Source organism: Gekko japonicus, unplaced genomic scaffold (assembly GCF_001447785.1).
Source record: "Gekko japonicus isolate JY-2015 unplaced genomic scaffold, Gekko_japonicus_V1.1 scaffold1388, whole genome shotgun sequence".
Taxonomy (NCBI): domain Eukaryota; kingdom Metazoa; phylum Chordata; class Lepidosauria; order Squamata; family Gekkonidae; genus Gekko; species Gekko japonicus.
In genome coordinates this window covers 373,421-390,644 of record NW_015164228.1, presented here as the reverse complement: position 1 = coordinate 390,644, position 17,224 = coordinate 373,421, and the positions used below count along the sequence as shown (strand labels likewise).

Genomic DNA, 17,224 nt, shown 5'->3' with positions numbered 1-17,224 from the left:
AACTTACCTGGCTGCTTCTTGCTCTGACTGAGGGCTGCTGGGAGCAGGGGGTGGGGCTTGTTGCATGCCTGGCCTCTTCACTGCAAGAAATGACCCCCAGGGGAACCAATCTCTGTAGTTTGGTGATCAGTTGCAGCTGTTGGATCTCCAGGCCCCTACCTGAATTTTGGCAACCTTACAAGTGCATCTTTTGTCTCAAGTCGGTTACTGGAAGTCACAGGGTTGTCAGTTCCAGGATGGGAAACTCCTGGAGAGTTGGAGCTGGAGCTTGGAGAGGGGAGGGCACAGCAGATAGCGGTTTCCTCCAGGGCAGCTCATGTCTGTCATCTGGAGATGAGTTGTAATTCCCGGGGTTCTCCAGCCCTCACCTGGAGATCGGGAGCCCTAAAGCCACAGAAGCCAGTAGTCGATAAAAACATCATGCTCTCTACTTGTGTGAGGACAGAACGTCTGGATGAGGTGGTGGGTGGAGGGGCGGTGGAGGACCTCAAAATACAGCTCCCGGAATTTGGGGTCGGTAGGCACGCTGCCTTGAATTAGAATCAAAATGAAATGCCCCCAGAGAATTTGCGGTTTCTTCCCTAAAATCTGCCACAATTTCTTCTCATCTTGATAATGAATCACAGGCATCATCTGAATGTTCATCCCCCACATTCTGCCGCATATACAGGATCACTTAAAAAAAATAGTCTGCATTAATCTGGGGTTACGATCAACACTCCCTCTAAACTGTGGAGTCTTGTGAGCAAAAATGCTACTTTGTGAGCTACTGGCATTACAGTTGTGAGAAATTTGGCTGCCGCATAAATTAGTTTGCCCCGGAGCCATCCTTCCTGAGCTAAGACAAAAATGTGTGAGCCAGAGGCTAAAAAAACTGTGGGCCAGCTCACACTAACTCAGTTTAGAGGGAACACTGGTTATGATCTCTCTAGCTCAGCGTTCCAAACAGAACTTCCACTTTTCCTTAGATGCAGCATGTGTTTGCTTGGTGGGGAAAGTTTAACCCCCCCCCCCTCTCATCAGTGCCAGCTTGGGAAATTCCTGGAGATTTGGGGGTGGGGCCTGGGGAGGTCAAACTTTGGGAAGAAGAGGGAACTCAGCAGGGATATGATGTCACTCTAGGACCTCCATTTCTCCTAGACTCTATGGTATACCATCCACACTCTCTGAACCTGCCATTTCTTCTTGGGGAACTGATCTCTGTAGTCTGGATATCAGCCAGTAATTCAGGAAGAACTTTAGGCCCCACCTGGAGGTTGGTGCCTCTAAAGGAAACATGTCTGCCACAACCAGTCAGGCACCCTGAACAGCAAGCACACGGGACTGGCAGCGGTTTCCTCTGGGGCGGTGCTTTGGGAGGTGATCCGATCCGGCCCCGTTGCCGAATCGAGGCACGGCGCAGCCTCGCGGTGGCGAAATTCGCTTGAATGGCAGCAGATGGGTGCCCAGATGGACCTCTCCCTCTGGGCCTTTGACGGGAGTCTTTCCTGCAGCTGTGTGTGTTCAAGAAGAGTGTGTGTGCATTTGTGCACGCAGGAGAGCGAGAGAGACAGAGAATGCGTTGGGCTGGGTGTTTTTTTTGGGGGGGTTACAAGTGTGTTAAAAGCAACGGGATTTGTGGGGTGTCCCCCCCAGTGGACATAAAGCTTGCATTTAGGGAATGTGCAAATAGTATAATTTAGGCTCTTAATGGAGAAAATTGCGATGGCTGCTGCTTCAGTGTATCCATTAAGGTGATTCTGGGGCCAGCAAAAGGCCTTTCCCATTAACATCGCTGCAAATCGACGCCTAAAGCTGCCTTCCAACCTCTCTGTGCTACACAGCTGGCATTTCGGCTGTAGCCGCTGCCCAACCACTAGCTCCTCATTCTGTGTCAGCTCACCCCTGGCGCACATCATGGTCTTCTTCATGAGTTACGATGATGGACCAACATCCCCCTTTTTTAAGGATTGATGCTGTCCAGGGCATTTTTATGTGTACACAGTACTTTTGCGATGATTTGATGGTTCGGCTTCACCGTAAAATAGGGACAGTCAGGAGGCTCCAAAACCTCACCAAGGGCTGATTCTAGCCAGCAGTGAATCTTCCAGGAGGTCCCCAGAGAAAGAGTACTGGGCTGTCCCCTTGGGGTTGCCAATCTCCAGGCAGCACCTGGATATCGCCCGCTATTACAGTTGATCTCCAGACTTGCTTTATTTCATGGGCTGCCTTGGAAAATCCCTCCTTCTAAAGCCGCAGAGGGCCACCATGGGCCCCCAAAATAAGACTCCCTCAGGAGTCCCAGTGTTCCCTCTAAGCTGAGTTAGTGTACGCTAGCTCACGGTTTTGTAGCCTCCGGCTCACACATTTTTGTCTTAGCTCAGGAAGGATGGCTCCATAGTGAACCAATGTATGCACTCCCCAAATTGCTCGCTCACCACTTTAATGCCAGCAGCTCACAAGGTAGAATTTTTGCTCACAAGACTCCACAGCTTAGAGGGAACACTGCTCAGGACTTTAGGTAGGGTCGCCAGCTCTGAGTTGGGGGGTTCCTGGAAATGTGGGTGGAGAGTCTGGGGACGGGAGGGAGTTCAGCAGAGGATCTGAGGGCCTAGGGTCCATCCTCCAAAGCAGCCCTTTTCGCCAGGGGAGCTGATTTCTGTAGTCTGGAGACGGTCGTTCTGGGAGATCTCCGGCAACCCTAACCTCATCGCTTGGACCTAACCCGAACTTCATATGCGATCAAATCACGTGACTTGCCCAGCAACAAGGATATCCGGGGGGGGGGTGTCCTAGTGTCCATGTAATTCTATCTCCTCCTTCCAGGTGGCCTCGCCCTAAGTTTGTCAACCTCCAGGTGGTGGCTGGAGATCTCCTGGAATTACAAGTGATCTCCAGGGGACAAAGATCAGTTCCTCTGGAGAAAATGTCTGCTCTGGAAGTTGGACTCTATGGTATTATACCCGGCTGAGGTCCCTCCCCTCCCCAAACTCGGCCCTCCCCAGGCTCCACCCCCAAAGCCTCCAGGTATTTCCCAACTCAGAGCTGGCAAGCCTACATCCCCTTGACCCCCATCTCCCTACCGTGGCCTGCCAGCAAGTTTATTTCCTTCTTTACTTTCATTATATGCCTCCTTTCTCCCCAGCAGGGGCCCAAAGTGACGTACGTTGCTCTCCTCTCCTTCATTTTATCCTCACAACAACCTGTGAGGTAGATCACAGTATGTGTTTAGTTTAGTTTAGTTTGGTACGTAACCAGCACAAGTCAGTTAGAAACATAGTTGGATACTATAGGTAGTAAAAGGTAAAGGTTTTCCTTTGCTCAAAAGCCAGTCAAATCCGACTCTAGGGGGCGGTGTTCATCTCCGCTTCTAAGCCCAAGAGCCAGCGCTGTCCGAAGACTTTTTCCGTGGTCATGTGGCCAGCATGACTAGACGCCGAGGCGCATGGAACGCTGTTGCCTCCCCCCCGAAGCAGTACTTATTTATCTACTTGCAGTTTCTTGCTTTCGAACTGCTAGTTTGGCAGGAGCTGGGGCCAGAGACAGGAGCTCACTCTGTCATGCAGCACTCGGGTCTTGAACTGCCGAACTGCCGAACTTCAGACCTTCCAGTCCACAGCTCAGAGTCTTAGCCTCTGAGCCACTGCAGCCCCTCTACTCTAGGTAGTCTAGGTACACAGCCATTAAATGTGGCTGACCCAGTATGGGGTCTCCCAGATCTTAATCCTGTGCTCTACACCACACTGCATTAGACCCCGTTCTCGCTGTGTTTTGTTTTGTTGGCCTCTAGGCCAGGATCTGGAAAGCCAGGCTTAACCGACTGCATTAATCTGCGGGCTTCCTGCATTGCTGACCCCCTTAAGCTAAAACCTGCATGGGGCAAAAAGAAGGGATGGAATTGTTTAGGATCAGTAGGGCTTGGCACGTCAGGAAACCCATTCTGTGCTGTAGCACTTCTGCAGCCGACACAGAGGGACCCGGTGAACTAAAGTTTATGATAGAGTGGGATTGGCAGGTAGGGTCAGAGCCTGTTTCGAGAAGGCACCCGGGTAGGCTTGTTATTCTGTTTACCTTGTTTGTTGTCAAAACCCAGGGCCGTTTTTGGAGCAGGGACTCCTTTGCATGTTAGGCCACACACCCCTAATGTAGCCAATCCTAATGAGTTCCTGCTGTTGGGTGTGGCCTATTATGCTAATGAGTTCCTGCTGGGCGTGGCCAACTTGGGAGCCAGCCGGAACTCCGTTCCTGTGCGTTCCTGCCCAAAAATAGCCCTGGTTTTGATGCTTTTTAAAAATGCAAGGGTGAGGCCAGTTTAGCATTGTCAGCTCCAGGTTGGGAAATATCTGAAGATTTGGGGGGCGGAGCCTGGGGAGGGCGGGGCTTGAGGAGGGGAGGGACCTCAGCGGGGTATAAAGCCATAGAGTCCACCCTCCAGAGCGGCTGATCTCTGTCGTTCCGAGATCCATTATAATTCCAGGAGATTGCAAGGCTCCGCCCGGAGGCTGGCAACTCTAGGCCAGGTGGAACCACCATCCCATGTTCTGGAGGGGGGACTTGGAAGGTGGTATGTTCTGGACCACTCCTCTTAGATGCCTTGTTTTCTTCACTTGGGAGTCGAGGAAGTCTACATATGCTGGTTGTATCGGATGGAGCGAGCTCTGACTCGAGAACGCTTATGCTGGAATAAATGTGGTTAGTCGTTCAGTTGCCCCCCACCGCCGCCCGGGCTCCCGTATGGCTAGCTAGTTGGGTTAAGAGAAGGGACGGCAGCCAAATCCGCCTTGGGTTGCCTCCGGAGCCCGTTCCTGTAGAAACGGCGCTCCCCTTTTAAACATTTTAAATCACTTGGAACAATTTTGGCAAGAGTGAAATGAGGTATATTTTAGCGTTTGGCGTTATGGCCGCTGTCGGTCTCGTTGGGAGGGGATTGATTCAATCGGCCTGGAGCTTGGGATCAGCCAAGATATCAAGCCTGCAAACTAGAAAACGGGGAGGCGTTCATAACTTCCATTCTCAAGAGCCCTTCTCTTCCTTGATACGAATCTGCCCATGGGTTGGGGCGTGCGGAAGGCCCAGAACAGAAGTTCTGGCTGGTACCAGACTTGGCGGTGTCGCTCCAATCCTTCCAGCTTGATTAGCCGGCCTGATTCCCTTCCCAGGGGGAAGACTCCGCCTGCCTTCCTGACTCTCCTTCCAGCCTTTGTCTGCGGCTCCCTCTGTGTCTTGACCCTCTTGAGGGGATTATCCGGCTGCTCAGCCCCTGGTTGAGTGGGTAAACTTTTAAACAATGGGACAAAAGGCCCGGCCTTATTGGATTGCCGTTAAGCAGGCTTTAGTGCGGAGATAAGAGCTTCAAGATGGAGGGGTCTGTGTGCCAATAAAGGCTCTTTCAGCCTCTTGGATCTTAACAGGCTCCCAGTGGCCAAGAGGGCAGAGTCTGGGAGGTTGCACAATGGATCTCGGGCACCCGCCTGGGGCTGATAACCGGATAGACTTCCCAGCATCTCTGGAGAAATTTCCGGCAGTTGTATTGCATTGTTTGTGGTGTGCCTGCTTCAGCTTTTATTTACATCATTTTTCTAATTCTGGAAAGCAAACACTTAACATGGAGCAAATAGATATAGTCCCTCTTACTCAGAGTCGAGGCAGATTGCAAAACTGAGGAGCAGAGGGGGGGGAATGGCCTCCACAGTGACACTCTAGGAATATTCCTCATGTCTCTATGGCCTTTACCACAGAAATTAGGGGAAACTCCTAGAGCGTCACCCAGAAGTGACATCACGTCCCCAGACTCCAACCTCCCCAGGCACCTCCCTCAAAATCTCTCTGCATTTGCGAAGGCAGTGCTGGCAACCTTATGTACAAACTCTTCTTTGTGTACTTGGCACATGACTCAGTGCTGTGTGGAAATCTCTGAACGTTATATGCCGTGTGTCCCATGTAACTAGATGCTGATTTATTCCCACACGGTCAGCGTGAAGTTGGAGTGATTGGAACTCCAGCTGTGTAATCGGAGTTTGAGAAGTGGGGGGGGGGAATCAGGGGCCACAGTGCTGGGAAAGGAGGGACTTTCCTCTCTCCCCACTCTACCTTTTCCCTGACTGAACATGGTGCACAGAAGCATAGCATAGCACTGCGGTCTTCTCTTCCCCCCAACCCATGGACCTTAAAAGCAGTCCAGCGATCCCCTAGGAGAACTGGTGTAGGGAGGGAACAGTTTAACTCTTGCTTTGCCAACCCCAGTCTCCCCCGAGCAGCGCTGCATGTCCCAAGTGTGATTCCCAGAAGTCCAGTGTCCTGCATCGTTTGACCTTCAGGCTTCCCTCCTTGTCCCTAGCTCTTTCCGTTGGTCTAACTAACCGCCAGACTTAGTTTTCAGCCCAAAGCTGAGGAAAAGGGCTCTGGTTCCAGAAATGCCCAGTTTGACTTGCACGTCCTGATTCGCCTATCCAAAAAAGTTTCCTTCAGTACGTTTCCATAAGGCTGGAAGAAAAAGGGGAACAGAAGAAAACCGCTCAATGAGGGCAGCACGGAGCAGAAAACGGAGCCTTGTGTGTGTGTTTTTCTGGCCCAGGGGCATGTGCAGAGCCTATGAAACTGGCACCTCAGCAGTCTGTGGCAGGGAGATAAGGCAGTGCCAGGGACCCGGGGGCTGCTGCGTTGCCTCCGAATTTGAAACATGCTCTATCAGCGCTCTTTTCCCCCCTCACCTCCCCCCACCCCGTCTCTCCCACCACATTTCTGTGTGGAGGCAAAGAGAATAAAACTGCTAACAGAAGGAACATTTTGAGAATGTGCACGTACCTCGTGAGCCAGGGGAGGGTGGACGCACACAGGCCTATATAAGATTGCTACAGTTTTTGAAAACTTCCACACAAGCAGAAAGCTGGACTCCACCCTTTCTTGGGGAATTGGCTTTCTAGATGCAGGGGCATGGGTTTTTATGTGGAGGGCTTCTCGTGTCCTGGCCCCACTGATGGACCTCCTGATGGCACCTGGTATTTTTGGCCACTGTGTGACACAGAGTGTTGGACTGGATGGGCCATTGGCCTGATCCAACATTGGCCTCTCTTATGTTCTCATGTAGGGGAGCATTCGAAGCTGGAGTCTGTCCCCTAACTGCTTTCTGAAGTGGTGCTGTCCACCCGGTCACCATGAGGCTCGGCCATCTCATTGCACCTCTTGAGCAGAGCAGGTCTCAGATTAGATGGGGAAAGCCGTGGGCGGGTTCCTGTAGGATGGGTCTATCAACAGTTTTTAACCAAAGCTGCAAGACGGAGTCTCCATGTGCGGTACGCAGTATACCTTTGAGCACTGGGGAACAAAATAAGGGGGGACTTTGTTCCCTGACGTGGCACTTTCAGAGGCATCTCATTGGGTGCTGTCAGAATAGGGTTGCCAGCTCTGAGTAGAGGAATACCTGGGGATTTGGGGGCTGAAGTCTGGAGTGGAGAGGGTGGGGTTTGGGGCAGGGGAGGGACCTCAGCAGTTTTTTTCTTTTTGCCATTAAGTGACAACTGATTTATGGTGGCCCCATAGGGAGACCCAGTTTGGTGTAGTGGTTGGTTGCGTAGACTCTAATCTGGGAGAGCTGGGTTTGATTCCCCACTTCTCCACATGCAGCTGCTGGTGTGACCTTGGGTCAGCCACAAGTTCCTTCAGAGCTGTTCTCTCAAGGGCAGTTCTCGAAAGAGCTCTCTCAGCCTCACCTGCCTCATAGGGTGTCTGTTGTGGGGAGGGGGAGGGAAAGGAGATTGTAAGCCGCTCTGAGACTCCTTCGTGTAGTGAAGGGCAGGGTATAAATCCAGTCTCCTCCCCCCCCCTCCTCTCAACGCAAAGAGACATTTGGAGATGGTTTGCCGTTGCCTGCCACTGCGTCCTTGGAGGCCTCCCATCCCAATACTAGCCAGGGCTGACCCTGCTTTAGCTTCTAAGATCTGGCAAGACTGGGCTAGACTGGGCGATTCAGCAGGGTATGGTGCCACAGAATCCACCCTCCGAAGCAGCCATTTTCTCCCAGGGGAACCGATCTCTGTCTGGAGATCAACTGAACAAAGTTTGAGTCCACTGACATCTTTAAGACCAGCAAAGTTTTATTCCAGGCCTACGCTTTCGTGTGCACGCACACTGCTTCAGATACACTGAAATGTAAGTTACCCTATGGGTAGAGGGCGGGTAGCAAATCAGCATACAGATCGACTGTAATAGCAGGAGATCTCCAGGCCCCACCTGGAGGATGGTAACCTTATGTCAGAATGATGGATGAGGAGGGCTGTGATTGGAGCAAGCAGACAGGACGACGTATGCCTCTCTGCTGTGAGGGCCAGCGTGGTGCCTTGGTTAGAGTGTCGGGCTAGGATGTGGGAGGCCCAGGTTCGAAACCCCCACTCTGCCACGGATGCCTGCTGGGTGACTTTCGGCCACTCACACCCTCTCAGCAGCCTCACCTCCCTCACAGGGCTGTTGAGAGGATAAAAGGAGGAAGGAGAGTGACGTTAAGCCAGTTTGGGTCCCCCTTGGGAAGAAAGGCAGGATATGAATGAAATAAAGAAAGAAAGCAGCCCAACAAAGTTCAGGCCCTGTGCAGGCAGCCCTGGGGCTTGGCTTAACCGCCTTGTTTTTCTCCCTTCCCTCCCTGCAGCGTTGGCCGCCTATTTCTTCCAGCAGCCCATGGATCAGGTGATCGTTTCTGGACAGTCGGTGACGCTGGCCTGCGTGGTGATGGGCTACCGTGGCATGGTGCAGTGGACCAAGGACGGGCTGGCTTTGGGCGGAGAAAGAGACCTGCCTGGTATGTTTTGCTATGGTGTGGGGAGTGGGGTTACCAACTCCGGGTTGGGAAATTTCTGGAGATTTGGGGGTGGAGCCTAGGGAGGGGAGGGATGGCAGCGAGTCAGAGCGCCTCGGAGTCCACCCTCCAAAGCAGCCCTTTTTATCTGGGGGGAGTGATCTCTGTAGCCTGGACAACCGTTGTCATTCCAGGAGATCTCCAGGACCCACCTGGAGATTGGCAACCCTAATGAGGAGGGGCAAAGGCTGTCGTTGGAGGAGAGCTCAATCACAGGTGGCACTGGCCACCGTACAGGCCTGCTGCCCGCAGCAGTAGCTCTTGGTCATTGTCCTGATCCTTGGGCATTTTAATGGGGGAGATCGATCTTTTTAATTGTTTCCACCGGTCTCCTTCTAGCCTCTAATGAGAATCGTTTAGGGTGGCAAGTGTTTTACGTTTTGGATTTTTTTCTTAGGTGTGCTTTGACGCAGGGGGGGAAGGCTCTACATTAGCCGCTTTTTGATGGTTTTTAATTCCAAAATAATTCGTTTTACCGTGCTTTATTCTGTGAACTGCCTTGCTGAGGTCCCCAAAGAAGCAGCATATGACTGTTTTAGAAGTCAGCAAATAACTGGGGGGCAGGGTGCCTCGACCTGGATAGCCCAGGCAAGCCCAGGCTCATCAGATCTTGGAAGCTAAGCAGGGCCGACCCTGCCTTGGATGGGAGACCTCCAAGGAATACCAGGGCCGGGACGCAGAGGCAGGCAATAGAGAGCCGCCTCTCTGAAATGTTCAAGCCCCACTAGGGGTCACCAGAAGTCAACCATGAGTTCCAGGCACACACACACAATAATCACACACGCAAAATACAACCACAGGGCAATGTGTCTCCCAGGGCTCTTTTTGTAGAAAAAGCCCAGCAGGAACTCATTAGCATAACAGGCCACACCCAAGAGCAGAAACTCATTAGCATATTAGGCCACACCCCTGACAGCACAGCTCATTAGCATACTAGGCTGCACCCCCATGTTACCAGTAGTGTGGTCATCCAGCCACGCCCACCTTTTGCTTCTTATTCTGTTGACCCTGTTTGTGGTCAGAACCCAGGGCTTTTTTTGTAGCAGGAACTCCTTTGCATGTTAGGCCACACACCCCTAAAGTAGCCAATCCTAATGAGTTTCTGCTGTTGGGCGTGGCCTATTATGCTAATGAGTTCCTGCTGGGCGTGGCCAACTCGGGAGCCAGCCGGAACTCCGTTCCTGTGCGTTCCTGCCCAAAAATAGCCCTGCGTCTCTCCATTCTGGGTCCTGTGTACTAATTCCATCCTGTATGGTCTCTCCCTCTTCACCACAGGCTGGTCCCGTTACTCCATTGTCGGTGATGCTTCTGCTGGACAGCACAACTTGCGCATCGACTACGCCGAGCTGGATGACGATGCAGTCTACGAATGCCAAGCCACGCAAGCGGCTCTGAGATCTCAGCGCGCAAAGCTCACCGTCCTGAGTGCGTTTTGTTTCCTCCACAACATCTGTTCCTGGGGGTGGGTGGGGCAATTCTGCCACTGTCCCCTCATGTGAAACGGCCCACCAAGCTGTGCTCAGTGCGTTTATGGAGGGTGCTGGGACTTGGAACTTTTTGAAATGTTAGTGTTTAAAACCTAAGAGATGTTTCCCAAAGAAGGGAAAAAACCCTAGACTGGATGCCATGTGTGGTTCTGGTGCTGAGGCAGACTCTGTGCAGAAGAGGACTGATCCTGTCAATAATAATGTACAACAGAGTGCCAGTCTGATATACCAAGCAGCCAGTCAGGTGAAGTGGTTAGACTGTTGGATTAGGATTGGGGAGACCCAGGTTCGAATCCCCACTCTGTCATGGAAGCTCGCTGGGTGACCTTGGGCCTGTCACACACTCTCAGCCTAACCTACCTCCCAGGGTTGTTGTGAAGATAAAATGGAGGCGAGAAGAATGAGGTTAAGCCTCTTTGGGTATCCATTGTGGAGAAGGCTAAATGTTCATAAAGTAAAATAAAATAATCCATAAAATATAAGTGGAGGGGCAGAGTAGCATCCTGTTTCCCACAGGGGCCAAACAGATGCCTTCTGGAAGGCCCAGGAACAGGGTCTGAGAGGCCAAAGCCTGTCCCTGTTTTTGCCCCCAGCAACGGGATATTCATAGGTACACCTGAAGTTCCATTAAACTATCATGGATAGCAGCCATTAGCAGACAATCCTCCATGAATTTCACTAAGTCCTCTTTGAAAGCCACGGGAACTGGCAGGGTGTCACATCTGGTCGCAGTGAGTTCCACAGGCTCGTTAGGGGGTATGGGGAAGAAGAGCTTTCTGTGGCTTCTGAAACGACTAAAGCTGACCCTAAATTGATGGCTGGGTTGCTTCGACAGCCTGCCATTGTGACAAAGCTTCGTACTGAGTCAGACGGTTGCTCTGTCAAGGCCGGCCTTGTCTACTCTGACTGGCAGCCGCTTTCCAGGTTCTCAGGTTGATGTCTTAATGCATCACCTGTGGCTCGCTAGTAATGCTGGGGGGATTGAACCTGGGACCTTCTGCCTGCCGAGCAGATGCTCCACCACTGATTCAGGGCAAAAAGAAAAGCCGCATACTGGGCCTGAAGGCCTTTCTTCTGGCTTCTGGGGACTGAGTCCTCTCCCCCCCCCCATCATTTCCCCCAGCTTTATGGAACTCACCTGCCTCTGATGCATGGAGAGAGTGGGCAGTGCTAGCATCCCTGCGATGGAAGCGCTCCCTGGGAAAAGGGCTGGCAGGCTCCGTTCCGTCGCAAACGATTAAATGCATTAATGATCCCTCTTCAGTAGATCTGGAATCGAGCCCTGGCTTGGATTAAGCATTCCCCTTCTGTTTTGCTCCAGCCGGGATGTGGTTCCAAAGGAGCCTGCGTTTCCAGAAGGTTTCGTGTGCGTGTGTTGTGGCATGTGTGTGTGTGCGTGTGCCCCCCTCCCAGAGCATCACCTCAGCTGACCTCTTTCCTTTGCCTCTCCCCTTCCAGTCCCTCCCAACGATCCTGAGATCCAGAATGGCCCGATTGTGCACGTGATCTCCAACGTCCCCTACAACCTGTCCTGCCGGGCCGCCGGGGCCAAGCCTGCCGCTGAGATCAGCTGGTACCGTGATGGACAGCGGCAGGATTCAGCGGTGTATTCCAAGGTGAGGCTGCGTTGCAGGTTGGCGGGAGTGAAGCAGGCAGCAGAGCAGGAAGTCTTGAGCGCCCTTGAGTGTCTCCCTCTTGACCTTCCAAAATCTATCCGAGGAGCTCAGTATGGTACTCTACCACTGCCTCCTCCTGTACTTTTCAGCCGCCTCCCACAAATTGAAAATCTTCTTCTAAAGCCCCGCTATCTGTGCCCCGGCCTGCAGAGCTGAGGCAAATTGCAACCAGAGACCAGTGTTCCCTCTAAGTTGAGTTGGTGTGGGCTAACTCACAGTTTTTTAGCCTCTGGCTCACACATTTTTGTCTTAGCTCAGGAAGGATGGCTCCAGAGCAAACTAATTTATGCAGTAGCCAAATCGCTCCCTCACAACTTTAATGCCAGTAGCTCCCAAAGTAGCATTTTTGTTCACGAGACTCCACAGCTTAGAGGGAGCGTTTTCATAGATGGGGGGGGTTAGTGGTGGCCCCTTGTCTCTGGAATGCCCTCCCCTTTCAGACTCACTTGGCTGTCCTTTAGGCACCAGGCCAAAACGTTTCTTTTTACCTAGGCTTTTAACGGAGGGGGTTCAACTTTTTAAGCCCCGCTTATCGCCTGAGGAAGGAGCTGCAGTGGCTCAAGTGGTTAAGACGCTGAACTGCAGGCTGTGGAAGGTCGGTAGTTCAGCAGTTCGAGACCCGAGTGTGCCGCATGACAGAGTGAGCTCCCGTCTCTAGTTCCAGCTCCTGCCAACCTAGCAGTTCGAAAGCAAGAAATTGCAAGTAGATAAATAGGGACCACTTCGGTGGGAAGGTAACAGCATTCCGTGTGCCTTGGTGTTTAGTTATGCCGGCCACATGACCACGGAAATGTCTTCGGACAGCGCTGGCTCTTCGGCTTTGAAACGGAGATGAGCATCACAACCCTAGAGTCGGACTCGACTGGCTTTCGAGCAAGGGAACCTTTACCTTTATCCCCTGAGGACTATTCTACGACCGTAATTTTAGAATGCTTTTTATGCCCCTGGTTTGTTTTAATATTGATAAGCCTTACATTTCTTTTCAGAATTATATTTTACTGTTCTTACTTCATGAGCCACCTTGAACTGGCGTGTGGAGAGGTGGCATATAAACACTGTAAATAAAATGATTTTTTTCCCAAGGACTGACTAGTATTTGTTTATTTCATTTATGCCCCATCTTTCTCCCCAGTGGGGGACCAAGGTGGCTTACATAATTTTCCCCACCTCTATTTTATCCTCACAACAACCCTGTGAGGCGGGGAGTGGAGATCTGAACCCGGGTCTTTGTGTTCTTCATCTGCCATTCTAACGACCACCCTGCACCAGCTTCATGATCGGAGACGGCACCAGAACCACGGCACTTGGGTTGCTCACGCGATGTCCTTTTCTCTCCTGCAGGCGCTGATGGAGGACGGCAAACGGGAGGTGGCGGTCAGCACTCTCCTCTTGACCCCCAGCAGTCGGGATATGGGCAGCAGCTTCACCTGCCGGGTCAGCAATCCAGCAGCACCTGCGGGGAAGCAGACGACCGTCACCCTCAATGTCCAGTGTGAGTCTCAACAGAGGGGGATCCCATGGGGGTGATGGTATCGGCAGTGCGTTCCCTGTCCTGATTTGGGACGGAGCTCTTGAAGCTCTTGCTGGAGCTGTGTGTGGGGCTGGCCTCAGCAAGCCCGGAAGACACGGCTTTAGGGAATTCCAGCCTGAGCGCCTTGTTACCAAGACAGGGACACATTCAGCGTTTCAGCCGCTCATCTCCTCTTCTTGCAGACCCGCCTGTTGTCATCCTATCGGTCCAGCCGCAAACCGTACCTGAAGGTGGCAAGGTCAGCTTCCTCTGCACAGCCACCTCCAACCCCGAAGTGACAGGCTACAGGTGAGGGTTGGAACAGGACCCCCACGCTCCCAAGATCCAACCCCAGCAATGATAGAGTGTCGGGGAAGTGAGGGGTGCAGGAACCTTTTCATGCACTCCCATCCCCACTGTGCTCATTTTGGGGAGGGAGAGAAGCTGGCTTCCCAACTGGAGAGAGAGAGAGAGAGAGAGAGAGAGAGAGAGAGAGAGAGATAAGTGGGGAGAGAGAGAGAGAGAGAGAGAGAGAGAGAGAGAGAGAGAGAGAGAGATCTATACCCTGCCCTTCACTACCCAAGGGAGTCTCAGAGTGGCTTACAAATGCCTTTCCCTTCCCCTCCCCACAACAGACACCCTGTGAGGTAGGTGGGGCTGAGAGAGCTCTTGACAGAAACTGCTCTTTTCCAAGGACAGCTCTGACAGAACTACAGCTTGCCCAAGGTCATCCAGCCAGGTGCAAGTGGAGGAGTGGGGAATCAAACCTGGTTCTCCCAGATTAGAGTCTGCACATTTAACCACTACACCAAATTGACCCAATACATAAATACTGCACTTAAAGTTCTATAAAGGATATCCTTGGTTGCTCTGTCAAGACCCATAACAGAAGGGTGGCTGGCCAGAACAACAAGGAACAAAACTAAATTCAGACAATGAGTCCGCTTTTCCTACCACAGGGGCTAATGTAACTGTCAGTCAAGTCTGTGACGAGCATTTGATACATATCTGTGACATATAGGGCAAAGCGCAGCCCTTTCTTTCTATCTCTGGAGTCGGGGAGGTCAAGGAGAGCTGGGTTCATCTAGGCTGACTCAGAGAGTCAAGGTTGACTCAGAGAGTCCCGGGAAGCTGGGTTCTGATACTCTGTTTATTTAGAATTTGATAATGTATAAACATTCCAAAAGGCAGAAGTCACGTACAGTGTTATCCTGAAGGCCACAGCGCCTAGCTGAGCCCTGCAGCCTCCTGGGAAACAGAACTACAGATTGAACCACAGAGGCACATTGCTATAGAAATGAAAGTATCATAGGTGTACCAGAGGTTTCGCAGAGGACTGAGCCTCAATCCAGCCCGAATTCCGCAACATGTAGCTCTGATGCCCTCTATTGGCGGTTTGGGGAGATTGCATGCTCACTGGTTGGAAGGACGGGGTCAGATCTGGGGTTCCTTCCTTCTGCAGGGATTATTGTTCTCTTCCCCCCTCTGCCCCCCCCCCGGTGGTGCCTTGAGTCAGGGTTTTCTAAGATTGTGCCCGGTTCCGCAGGTGGGCAAAAGGTGGTGTTCCCGTTCCCGAAGCCAACGGTGACAGTTATGAAGCGACAGTCGACCAGTCCTTCTTCACCGAACCCGTGTCGTGCGAGGTGTCGAATGCTGTGGGGAGCACCAATGTCAGCACGCTGGTGGACGTGCATTGTGAGTGAGGAGGCAGATTGGGATCCTGAGATATGTGGGGACATTCTGGAAAGGTGGAGGAAGGTGGGGATATATAAGGGGCTGTGACCGCACCATTTTCGATGCCAGGACCATGGACAGCGGACCAAGGGTTGGACGCTATGGGCCTGTTCCATTAAGGCCCATTCTGCATCTAGCATTCACTCCGCTCTTTTACCAATCCCACACTGGAACAGAAAAAGATGTGACTCAAAACCACATTCAAGTACCCCGGCCCTATACCATACGGACTGCAGAGTCACTCCTGAAGGGCCATAAAATGGCCATAAATCTATGCAGACGGCTCCCATAAAACCGAGAGATCAAATGAAGTGAAAGCAACATACAGTCTAGACACCACCATAAAATACGACACTCAAAGTGAAAGCCCCATGCAATGCAGAGCGGAAATTCTGTTCCATTGTGGGCTCGGTAAAACGGAAGAGTGAACCGTGGAATGGGCCAAAGAGCAGTGTCTTTCCCCCAACATTGGAGGCACTTCCAGTAGTGGAAGAACATCTTGGATCCATGTGCCAGAGGAAGGTACCATCATTTAGGGACCAAATCCATAGGATCCAACCCCATGAAAATTGGGGAGAGGAGGCACAAGCCGAGGACCAGGAGGTATAACCAAGGGTCACAGCCATGGAGAAATCCCCTCCACTGCTGAGTCACTTGCGGTCCCGTTTCTCCTCTCAGTGGGCATGCAGAAATGGCAACTGTGTGGGGGTTCGTCGCCCAGGAAGTGGGGCTCTAAAGCCCCTCTGAAGGTCCTGGCCCACTGCTTTGTTCCCCAACATGGTGCCCACGGGCACCATGGTGCCCACCAGTACTTCCCCTGGCACCCACTAAGCTTTTTAGAAAGCAGATGGGGCCATTGTAAGGCAGGTCTTATTACTGGCTGCCCTCATTCATGTGAAGGGGCTTTCCGCTGGAAGGTCATGAGGACCTGCACTTTCCTTAAGTCACCGTCTCTTGCAAAGTGGGGGAGGGGGATGGTAATATCACCTTTGGTTCCACCTCCTGCGGCAGCCATTTTGGGTTTGACGCCACCTCCTGAAGCAACCATTTTGGAGTGGCACTCAGCACCCCTTTCAAAATTCCAAAGGTGCCCACAGGCTAAAAAAATGTGAGGCATCCCACTCTAGAGCATCCAAAACATTTTGTGCCTCCTCTCCCTCCAATCTAGTACTTGCAAAGGTTAGCTTGATCTTATGTTCCCCGTACTGGGGATAAAAAGTTGGGAACACAGCTTGCGTGAAGGTACTTGGAAACTCATGGCAGGGATAAGGATTGCACAGGGGGCTTTCTGGCTCACTGCTCCGGGTCCCAACCACCATTCTGTGCTACCCCCCCCTCTTTCTCTCTCTGCAGTTGGACCCCGTCTCATATCTCAACCCAAGCCCCTGACTGTCGACATTGGTGCCGATGCCTCATTCACTTGCACCTGGTTTGGGAACCCACCCCTCACCCTGGCCTGGACCAAGAAGGGATCTAGTGTGGTAAGACACTGGCGCCGGGGGCCCCCGCCTTCTGCATGCAAACCTAGGAGATCCCCGCTTCTCTTCTGAGTGCGGAGGTGACCCCCGTGATCTTAGGAGAGCCACATTCAGGCCCTGTCCTATCGGCAGGTGCTGAGCAATGGAAACACCCTGCACCTGAAGGCGGTGACGCAGGAGGACGCCGGCATCTACGTGTGCAAAGCGATCGTGCCACGCATTGGGGTTGCGGAGAAGGAGGTGACGCTCGCGGTGAATGGTAAGGGACCGGGCCTGGGCTTGGCTGCTTAGCAGGTCTCGGTGACCTCTCAATGTGGGGGGGTGGCAAAGAGGGACACAGCAGCCCCCTAATGGTGCCCTCGTTTCAGGCCCGCCAGTTATCAGCGCGGAACCGAGCCAGCAGACCACGGTGGGAGCCAAAGCTCGGCTGGAGTGCTTGGTGGGGAGCATCCCGCCCCCTGACAGGATCGTAAGTGCTGGCTCATTTGTCTGTCTTCTCCCCCCCCCCCCCC

The 17,224-nt window shown here is 52.5% G+C and overlaps 1 protein-coding gene across 1 annotated transcript in view; it reads left to right on the top strand.

Annotated features, from left to right (window-relative positions):
* Positions 1–17,224, top strand: part of KIRREL2 (kin of IRRE like 2 (Drosophila)) — a 45,564-nt gene that overhangs the window by 20,878 nt on the left and 7,462 nt on the right. The window contains exons 2-10 of the mRNA XM_015408572.1: positions 8,621–8,770; positions 10,103–10,252; positions 11,773–11,930; positions 13,332–13,482; positions 13,704–13,809; positions 15,047–15,195; positions 16,588–16,715; positions 16,845–16,971; positions 17,081–17,181. Coding sequence (XP_015264058.1) covers positions 8,621–8,770; positions 10,103–10,252; positions 11,773–11,930; positions 13,332–13,482; positions 13,704–13,809; positions 15,047–15,195; positions 16,588–16,715; positions 16,845–16,971; positions 17,081–17,181 — 1,220 coding nt within the window. The remainder of the gene's footprint in view (positions 1–8,620; positions 8,771–10,102; positions 10,253–11,772; positions 11,931–13,331; positions 13,483–13,703; positions 13,810–15,046; positions 15,196–16,587; positions 16,716–16,844; positions 16,972–17,080; positions 17,182–17,224) is intronic.